This window comes from Homarus americanus, unplaced genomic scaffold, assembly GCF_018991925.1.
Source record: "Homarus americanus isolate GMGI-L3 unplaced genomic scaffold, GMGI_Hamer_2.0 scaffold40416, whole genome shotgun sequence".
Lineage (NCBI taxonomy): Eukaryota > Metazoa > Arthropoda > Malacostraca > Decapoda > Nephropidae > Homarus > Homarus americanus.
In genome coordinates, this window is record NW_024722914.1 from 228,836 (window position 1) to 240,104 (window position 11,269).

Genomic DNA, 11,269 nt, shown 5'->3' on the forward strand with positions numbered 1-11,269 from the left:
GAATTCTCATTTACGTCTTTGCATTTTACTTATTAATTTCTTACGTCATATCCTTATAAGAACGTTACAGTCACTCTGAAAGTTGTGTAGTGTTAGATATCTACCACGAAAATAGCGCTCAGTCATTCATCTGTTTTTCCGTTATTGAAGTAGACGATCCGAATTATATATAAACTATGTAAACTATCATAAATATATTGGATAGGTATAATTAGATTATGATACATTTAGGTAGTTTATAATACATGAACAAAATAATGATAGTACGACCTTGTACGTGGTAGAATCTTAACATTGGTGACATCAGGTAAACAAGACGTGGTGGGTGATGGACTGATAGTGTCGACTGTCTGGAGGTGTTGTTAAGTTAGGGCTCAGTGGCTGACAGATTGCCGCCACTACCATGGGTAAAGGATTCAATAACTACATGTGCAAGAAATTCTTCCACCCAGCGTCTAGAGATAATTTAAAACGGGTGAGTGTGTGTGTGTTGACAGTGACTACCTTACCTCAGGTGCTGCTGTTAGTGCCTCCACCAGTACTGCTCAATGATTATTAGTATAGTTATGGGGAGGAAACGATGGTAATTATTCGTTTTACCATACCATCGAATTTTTTCACGAGATATTTGATTTCTGGTGTATATTGATGTGGGACAAGAAATGGCAGGTGGAGATTTATTGATCTAATTTCTTAGGCATTCCTCACTTGGGCGATTTTTCTGAAACATGTTTCCAAGAGGCTTCAAGGGTTAAGGAATGTATATATGAAGTAGAAATTGCCTAAAAGTAATTGCTTCTATGTGATTTGAAGACGTGCTAAACCAAATAAAAGCAAAAATGATTATCACCCGAAGAATTATACGTAGAATTTTACCAACATTTTTAGAGATGTTATTTACGTGGTCAGGTTAATATTTTGAAGATGCCAACACCTACTTTGAGTCTTATATAGAGAAAGAAAAAGAACTAAAAATAATCTTTTCTATATCGTTTCTGTCGGAAATTTATATTTTTCGAGGATTTCAACCGATAGAATTACCCACAATATTAATAGTTCAAAGTATACAGGTCTTTGTAGTTGAGGGAAATGTTGGATAAAATACTGAAAAAGAACACGAAGCAAATCTTGGAAAACCTTACCTAACTTGTCATTTCTTGTAAAAATGTTATGAATACCTTTCAAGTTTATGGATTCCTCATCTGATTACCGAAAACAACACCTTCACATACTATTTTTTTATTATATTATAAATATATACATAAATTACAGTGGAATTGAAAATCATACCATAAATATAATGGGGGAGCAGTACAACTTGGGTTGTACAGTATTAAGATTGAAAAAAAGGACAGAGCTGTCAGGATTATGTCTACGTATTTGGCAAATATGTTTATTGCAATGGTAATTTCTATCTATTTGCATCATAATTTCCGATAAAACGGTTTTGATGGTACAATAAAAACAGGTACCATAAATATAGTAGGTGTTACAAGAAATATTAATACTTAGACAATAGATATTTTTTAAGAGATGATTTAAAGGAAGGGAGCGTAGTCTTTGCTGGGATGGGTGGGGGTAAGTTGTTCCACACCTTCACACGGTGATATTTTATGGAGGTCTGGAACTGAGTGGAGTGCATGGGGGGTGGTCTCAGTAGCTCTGGGTGCCTTAAGTTGTATCTCTGATTATTCCAGAATTGGAAATAATTGTCAAGCAAGTGATTGATAGATTTGTAAACAAAGAGGGCACAGCAGTAAGTGTTAATATCTTCGAATTTTAATGATTGGATAAATATTGACAGAACTTTAATTAGAAAGACAAATTTTTGGATGGTTTACATTCTTAAAGGAGAGGTGAGACATTGTTTCTCAAGATGGTTCCTTGGTGCTGTACTGCAAGACAACGGGGATCTACTTACAAATTGACTTCCTCTGTATGGCTGACTTGCTAATCAGTATGAGGTGAGTCACAGTTATAACAAACTTGGAAGTATAAAAAATATTTATTTATTATGATGAAAAAAGTTACTTTTAATATGGATAGTGATTTTTCAGTCCATATACAGTACACTTTTTTTTATTACTTAATCTTAGTCTTTTGTTTATAAGGACATCATATACAGTATACAAATCCGATTTAAGAACGTCTTCAGGAATGGAACCCGTTCGTAACCTGGGGACCCCCTGTGTTTTAGCTCTGGTATGATATCGAACTACCGGTATCTCACTTGTTAACACTTGCCTGAACGAGTGTAGGTTAGTCGCTGGTACCTTTGATGCAGCTGAGTGAGATATTAGGTAATCTCACAGCGTGTCACCTTTGATACAGTCGTAGATTGGTTGATAGTTGAAATCGTCACAGCTGTCCTGGGTTGTACTTGTAATTATCTTAGCTTGTAAGTTACACTAGACACACAGGTACTGTTCTCTTCACTCATTGTTCCTTGGTTTAATGTAAACTCATGTGGTGATTTTCTAGTTATATTGGGTAGTCATGTCTGTACAATTATTTGGTATTGTCAGACTATTGAGCATTAGCTATTAGCTTGTAATTAGCTGATATAATTAGAGAGAGGTACAGCCTGGAGAGCTGATCTCACGACACGACTTTAGGGTATCATGTCGGGCTGTGAACTGTGGGAACTGGGCTGTACTCTCTTTGAGTCTGGTGCCTGGTGGTTGGAGAATAACCCACCCTTCAACTCGGACATTATCTAAACAGCCTACCAACACACTGAGGGTTGAGTCCGTAGATTTATGGGCTGTCCACCCTAGGAGGTGTGACAGAACAAATACTTATGTAGCTGTATGCTCAATAGTCTGGATGATAGAATGTATATAATGAATATATGTCTTTAGCCCATATTTATATAGTAATATTAATGTGACAGAGGCTAATACACCTGTACTGTTGTTATGTCAATGGCTTCCTGCTGTGTGTGCTGTATACAGTATTGTATAGTATATGACAATAGGGGAATGGTTTCATTATGCACACCGGTAGTTCTATGGATATCAGAAGCTATATAAATATTTTGGTTAAACTTTGTACGGGCAATTTAATTTTCTTTACGTGTGAGGAACTACAGAACCATTGGCTTGTTTTTTGTTTTTTTAATGCAAAAGCAAATTAAATGTTAATATTATTACCAAATTGTTTATCTCAGGCATGTTTAAAAACTCTCTCCATCACCAGGGCTTAAAGTAAAAGAAAATGGTAAATTTGCTTGAATGCAGTCATCACAGATTGCTATTTAGCTTATATGTTGCTGGAAACATGTTTGCAGATCCAAAACTCTTAAAATAAAACTTTTTGTTGTGAAATGAAACATACCTCAGGGGTCAAATAACCTTACATGTGTACAATAATGAAATTCAGATAGAGGTGTATATTATATTTACAATACTGTACTGTATGTTTCAGTTTTCTGTGAACATATAATATTTTAATACACCTGTCTTATTACTTTAACAGGTGTGGATAGCTGAGCAGAAGGCTGATGCAGAGCGCAAGAAGCAAGATGAACTTCGCATCCAGTATGAGAAAGAGCAGGAACTGTATAACAATAAAGCCCTCCTGGCAAAAGGGGAGAACAAAGAAAAGTTATCACTGAACTTTATGTATGAAGCTCCTGCCGGGGTTAAGAAGGAGAGGGAAAAGGAAGATGGAGAACCGGAATATAAATTTGAATGGCAGCGCAAATTCAATGCACCAAGAGAGAGGTAGGTACCATATACAGTATACTGGTGTGTAAGACAACTTTTGGAACTAAAAAAAACTCCAGAAATAAGGGCCATCTTATGAAAGGTGAACCATAAATTGTACAGTATAAGTTGCCATCATAGGTGCCAATAGGGATGTTTCTGTATTAGAATGTCAATTTTGGATAAACAGGATTGTGAATAGTGAGGTATTCCTGCAGCACATATTTTATGTACAAAAATTATCTCCTTCCATGCTCAAACCATTCTCTAGGCGATGTGTGTGTGTGTGTTGGGTAGAGCTCCCTTTTAACTTGGCTTATATATAAATAAGTTAAGGGGTTAAGTTACAAACCCAAATGGTCTTTTCTCCATTTATTGATAAACTAAAAAGGTCACAGGCTATGAGTGAAAGCATCGTAATTAACACTGTGAGCTGTGAGTGTTAGTTAAGGACAGGGCTCAGCTGGGCTGAGTTAAGTCACCTGTCCAATTCTTGTGAGAATCAGGTGTTTACTAAGGTCCTGAGGACTGGGCCTGTGAGGGGAGGTGTCTCTGAAGGAGATGCTGGGTTAACCCTACAATCTCAAGGTGAGCCTACTAAGGAATTTCCCCTCAGGTGAACAGCACAAGGCACCTCACAGCTTATGGAAGATTACTGTAGGGTGATTAGATTATATAAACTAAATGTATTAACCCAAATTTATATAATTGTTATTGTCATATGTATGTGTGTGTGTGTGCATGTGCGTGTGTGTGTGTGTGTGTGCATGTGCATGCGTGTGTGTGTGTGTGTGTGCATGCGTGCGTGTGTGTGTGTGCATGCGTGCGTGTGTGTGTGTGCATGCGTGCGTGCGTGCTTGCGCGCCAAGACACTTACTCAGCACACACATTAACAGCACTACTAAACCATTGTCTTATAACATTTTATATTATAATTTCTACTATAAATTTAATTGATACATGATGGCCACGACAGGGCTACTTGTGCACTCAGACAACTGATCAATGAATAAACCAGGGCATATGAAGACTCATTATACACTAGTGATGTCACAACCTGCTTTGACCTTAAGTACTGTATGCGTTAATCTCCCCACCTCCCAGCCGGAGGAGAAGGGTCTATTGGGGGTAAAAGTGACCACGACCCCCCCACGGATGTATCTCCGTTCAGGCATGCGCCTTCGGGCTGCAGAATTTTTTCAATAAACCGTTAATTATTATTATTATTATTATTATTAATCCAGTTTCATCCACATTGAATATTTGCTCCGGCAAATAATTTCCCTCCACGATGACACGATCTAGTAGCTCCTCCTTAAAAGCTTCGGCAGCAACAACATCAGCACTAGATTTTTTTTTCTACGGGATTAGCCCACCCAAGCACAGGTCATTGACCTACGTCAGGGCCTGGGGGGCGAAATGTAATAATAATAATAATAATAATAATAATAATTAGCTCATAATAAATAAAATTTATAATAAATACAAAATTAAAAATAAAATAATATAATAATAATAATAACCACAACACTAATAATAATAATAATAATAATAATAATAATAATAATAATAATTAGCTCATAATAAATAAAATTTATAATAAATACAAAATTAAAAATAAAATAATATAATAATAATAATAACCACAACACTAATAATAATAATAATAATAATAATAATAATAATAATAATAATAATAATAATAATAATAATAATAATAATAATAAACAACCATAAAGAAATACAAAAAATTAAAACAAGACCAAGAGTGAGAAACAATATATGTTTGATGTGTTGTCAATAGTAAGAGAAATAATTGAGACCCTGCAATTGTGTGTAAATGAGGCAGAAAGTCAGATCAGCAACCTGGGACTTGGTCACAATATTTGTGATGCCATATGGCAGCAGGGTCTACCATTAGACAACACATTATGCTTCCAATATCTTCCCAGGCGGTAGTACCTCTCTGTTTAATAGCTGCCTACTACCTACTACTCTCCACTCACCTTAACATTATGTAAACTGTAGTGGTTCTTAAACCTCTGGAACCATCCATGACTTGCTGTGAAGGTTTGGTCGCACTCATCTCCTGCCTGCTCCTTCAGGCTTTCGAACAGGCTTCTTGCCTTAGCCTGTAAGGTTAGAAGGCTTAAGGGTACATGCTTTTGTATCTGGTCTTCCATCCATATCACCAGTAATTTTTCCATCTTGTGAATAGGACCTTGTCTTTTCTTCGTTATTATAGTTCCCTTTATAGGTGCTGATCCTTTCACTACCTCACGAATACGTTCCTTGTCCTTCAGAATAGTGGATATGGTCGAGTGCGAGAAGCCTAGGTCGCGTGAAATTGTTGCTACAGTTTTTCCATTTTCATACTGCATTATTATCTTCATTTTCGTCTCAAAAGTAATTGACTGTCTCCTTTTTTTCTGAGCACCACCAGCACTCACACTTGTATGCTTTCCAGTCATTCTAAAGTCAATTAAATACGAAAATAATGTCAGTACACAGCGCGATCAGTTGCGGATACAACGACAGTGAAACACCAACTAAGCGCTCTACTGCGTGGGTGCTGTACCCACGCGGTGACCCAAGCCACGCGACGCTCTCGTACTGGACGGAAATGTTTCGGTATAGAAAATGCACGCGTCATTTGAAAAAAATTTTGGTCCCGTCTGGGCGGTCGTACGTATGGATGGTCGTTACCGACTGAGCAGGTCGGAAGTGCGGGTGGTCGTAGGTCGGGTAGTTCGTGAGTCGGGGAGAACCTGTACTAATATAGATATGTTTACTGTAATATGCTGTGCTTATTAATACCTGTACCCTCCATATATAATACAGTACAATACTTTTTATAATGTATCAGTACTGTAATGATTAAATAAAAAAAATGGTCAATTTGGCAATGGCTAAGCTTACCCGCCACCAACCATCCTCCCAGTAGAGAGTCTGGGTGAAAAAATTGCCTTATTATTGTACTTGTCATGTAATTTTGATGTCAAATTAATTATTATACATGGTATTTTTTCTAATGTGTTTAATATAAGAGGATGATCATACGAGAATATATACCAGTAATAATAAGTGTTGGAGGTGAGTGTATCGCCTCCTCCCTGCCAGCACCTCCCGCCTCCCTCCAACTCGCAATGTCTCACACGAAAGATTTTATGTATGATGTGGTGTTGGGGTATTGATTAATGAATAATAAACAATATTGTATTGTTAATGACAGTGCAGTAGTTTGATGAATAGTAGTGACAATTGTATTACTCTGCTATTCTTCAAACGATTGTCATTCACGATGCAATATTGCTTATTTATTAATTAATACCACAACATCACACCCAAACACCCCCATATTGTATGACATAAATTTATGGGTCGTTAACTACTTGGTGGTGAATTAAAAGATCAGCTGTGGAGGAGCTTGGCAACACTGGTGCATGTTACTGCTCTTTTCCACTCCAACTCTCTAATCACCCACACCTTTCAGCTTTCTCACTCCACATTTTAAAATCTTATGTAGTGTAATGTTGAAGGGATACAATGTGATAAGTGTAAGTATAGAAAATACTGTATTTTAGCTTTCATGTTTATTCAAGACATCTTCAGGTCCTGAGACCAACTAATCCCTCACCCAACAGTGGGTGACTTGACATTGTATCAGATCAGTAATATGAGACCACCGATACCACACCCTACCTCCACCTGACATTGTGTCAGGTCTGGTCAGTTACATGAGTTCCACTAATCCCCCACAGCAAAAAGGGAGTGGAAAATACCAGTCTTTGCTGTAACACACAGCTTCATTCATGACCATATCATATAGATTTTTAGATTTTTAGTTTAGACTCTTTTGAAAATGCCCCAGCACACAGAAACATTATGAGGATGTGGACTAGTGTTTGTCTGTGCAAGATGCATAGTTTAGACACTTGGAAAGCTTTTCCTATAACCGGAAATATTTCCGAGAATGGGGGATTTTTCCTAGTTTGAGAAAGTCGTCTGGTTACCGGTACCCGGAAATCTCTCATCCCCGGAAGTGCTCTGCACCAATTGTCTCTGCTAACGGGGATATCACTGTATTATTTTTCATTGTCTTCAACAGAGTACTGTACTGTACAATATTTGTAAATTGTTTATTAACGTGTAGTACTTTACTTCTTTTCAGCTACTGCAAGGATGATGATACAATCCGCGATCAACCATTCGGAATTGCGGTGCGTAATGTGAGATGCATTAAGTGCAAAGCTTGGGGTCACATCAACACTGATAAGGAGTGTCCGCTTTATGGCCGAGTGCTGGAGCCCACTGATGATTCTGGCAATGTGGATCACAAGGAATTGGCTGCAGGAATGATAGATGATGGTTTACGTCTTAAAAACTTTGCAGCCATGACTTCTGGAATCTATGGGCATTTACAGAACCCTCTTGCTAGAAATCAGGTAAGATTAATTAATTTTTTTAAACACCCATGAAAAGTGGAGCCTCTAAGAGTAATGCACAGTTCATCTGTCTGCTAACATTTCAGATTTGAATTGTAATTTCAGGTTTTTCACCAATGATTAATATAATGTACTATCATGCACAAAAGTCCCTTCCACCAACAGCCACAGTGTGAGTTCAAGTCACCTGAGATTGAATCAGTGAAGCAACTCAAGGTTGTATCTTGATGGTCCAATGTTGGACCATCAAGACAGGGAAGCTTTAACAATGTGTATTATAGCAGTGTACATAAATTACACTGCTTCACCACAGTTAATTAATGAATTACACCACAGCAACCTACGTCATGTGTACTTAATCCAGAATGCTATGTTTTATTATAGAACTTTGTCAAATTAACATAATACCTTGTATAACAAAATACCTTTACTCTTTCATCCTTACCTTCCTCTATAGTGTATACAGATTGAAGAGCAGTACACTATTTCCTTTCATTTGCGCACAGTAATTGCTATAACACGTGCTCCCTAATGATGGTGTTCCTTCTGTAAGTGAATAGAACAGTGCAGAGTTATAGTTAATTCTTCCCTCAATTATTTTCAGCGGTTGTTATCCAGTGATGAAGAGAGCATGGATGAATATACACTTTTAAAATCATTAACAACTAAGGAGAAAAAGAAGCTTCTGAGAAAACTTGAGAAACTAGACAAAAAGAAAAGGGGTAAGAAATCTAAGAAAGCCAAAAAGAAGAAAAATTTAGAAACTTCATCCAGTGATGATTCTTCTGACTCAGAATCTGAAAAAGAGAAAAAGAAGAGGAAGAAAAAAAAGCAAGAAAGCAAAAGGAAGATGAAATATAGTTACGGCAGCTCAGATTCAGAATCTGAAGATGACAAGGAAAAGAAGAGGAAAAAAAGAAGAGAGTCTGCTGAGGAGAAACCTGACACCCAGGCCCTCTTGAGAGAAATAACAAAGGGCTTAAAAGTTGACTTTATTGGGTGTGATAACCCTTTCAGTAACACCAGTCATGTGAAATTCAAGCATGAAAAGTTTTCCGGTGATGAGGAAGACATCACCAAACATCGTGACAAACAAGAAAAAAGATACGAGCGGGGGAATCATAAAGTGAGTGAACGAGAGACAGGGAAAGGAAGCTGTGGGCAACAAATGAACCACGAGAACAAGAAGAAATTTGAAAGTATAGAGAACACAGGAAAAAGGGAAAGAGCGTGGGATTTCTGGAGTAAGAATGAGAGCAAAGAGAGTAATTCAGAAAATAGGAAAAAGGCAGACTGGTATACAGATAAAAGAAGCCCAGATCAAATAAATGGCAGAGAGCAAAGTGAAAGCAAGAAAGGAAGAAGCCATTATAAAGATGCAGAGGAGAAAGGAGGAAAAGAAAAATTGAGAGAGAGAGAGAGAAGTAGAGACAGAGATAATCAGCAGAGGAGCAGAGATAGAAACAGAAATGATAGAGAGAGAAGCAGAGATATTAAGAGGGACAAAAGGCAGAGTAGTAGAGACAGAAGCAGAGATAATAGGCAGAAAAGCATCGAAAAGGATTGGTCAAGAGAAAAGAGAGAGAAGGACAAAAAAAAAACTGATTCAGACAGGTACAGAGTAAAACAGGAACACAGTAGAGATAGAAACAGGTAAATATAATGATGTAATAAGTCGAGGATAGATTTAGACTCGCCTGAAGATTAACCCCGTTGGTTATTTCATCTGGTAATTAAACACCCTTGGGGTTAGGTTTTAGGTCAGGTGAGCATTAATATGGTTAATCATCAGGTGAAATAACTGGGGGCTAATCTCAGGTGAGTAGATTTATTTCGAATTTTTGTTAGTTAGAATATAAAATTTAGACTCCATGTGTCTACAGTATTCACACACAGTTTTACATTACAGTCTTGTGGTATCAATATGATCAGGGAAAATCTGTACATTATGAAAACAAGAATCTTGACAAAATGAAAAATCCTTTAAGAAATAAAGTGGTTGTCATTACAGTTATACTAGTGTATAGTATTTTGATATTACCTTCAATATATTGATTACAATTTTAGAATAATTTTGAATGTTTTGTGTCAAACTTTTGTTCCTGGCCCACAATCATTAAATTTTATTTCCTTAATCTGCATTTCTTTTTTCCCGGGTAGAGGAAGTTTTTATCAAGCCTTGGTGAGTCTTCCTGTAATATACATAGATAAAGATGTACAACTCTATTAAAGCAGTTTTGTATGTTAATAGAAATATAGTTACACAGTACAGGGGTACAGTTCAGTTCCTTTTAACCAAATTCTAACTACTGTATCTGAATCTTCCAGGTATCCAAACTTTGTCCCCTGTGGTTCTGTTTGGTAAAAATTCTAATTTAGTCCAACAATTTGATTGCAGCCAAAGTCATTTGTTCACATGTCTGCCTCCACTGGCACTGTAACTGCTTTTATTACAAGGGTATCGGGCTTTTTAGTGGGTGGAAGGTGTTGGCTCCTTCCACACTCAAACCATCCTCTGGGTGACATGACACCCAGCTGGCTCCAAGACGTGTGTGTGTGAGTGTATGGCGTGACGTCACATCAGAGTAGGGACTTGGGTGGGTGGCAAGTCAGTACACAATTACAGCCCGCTTCCTCCACGAGTCTTTGCATACGTTCACTTTATACATCCATGCTCTTCATTTTTTTATTTTATAGTTTTATATCATGTTTTCTTTATTTTTAAGCCACATAAGAGTACTACAGTATTGTAATGTATCAATAGCAACATGCTAACTCACAAAACACCTTATCCCCAATTTTTTCCCTTCCCAGTAAGTCAAGCTGTTGCTAAACCTAATTTTGTTTTAACCTTAATTATTGCATGTTCTTGTAGGCACATCCTGGTATCCGAACCATCATTGGCCCTGAGGAATTTGGATAAAAGGAATTGCACCGCATTAAATAAATTTAGTATGTCAAGGTATACAGCATCAGTTTACTTCTAAGTCTTATTGTAGGTAAACAATTTCTCATGAATCAGAATTAGTAAGTCTTGTAATTTTACAGATGAATGGCTGCATGAATTTAAGTTGCAACATGGTATTCACTACAGAGTGACCCCTTCTCATCTGACAA

At 37.1% G+C, this 11,269-nt stretch overlaps 1 protein-coding gene across 1 annotated transcript; it reads left to right on the top strand.

Moving 5' to 3' along the window:
* The first annotated feature begins 302 nt into the window (after nucleotides 1–302).
* Nucleotides 303–10,287, top strand: LOC121863183 (corepressor interacting with RBPJ 1-like). The gene is made up of 4 exons (XM_042361664.1): nucleotides 303–475; nucleotides 3,478–3,725; nucleotides 7,879–8,152; nucleotides 8,757–10,287. The coding sequence occupies exons 1-4, from the start codon at nucleotides 404–406 to the stop codon at nucleotides 9,807–9,809; spliced, it is 1,647 nt and encodes a 548-aa protein (XP_042217598.1). The 5' UTR covers nucleotides 303–403; the 3' UTR covers nucleotides 9,810–10,287.
* The last annotated feature ends 982 nt before the right edge of the window (nucleotides 10,288–11,269 follow it).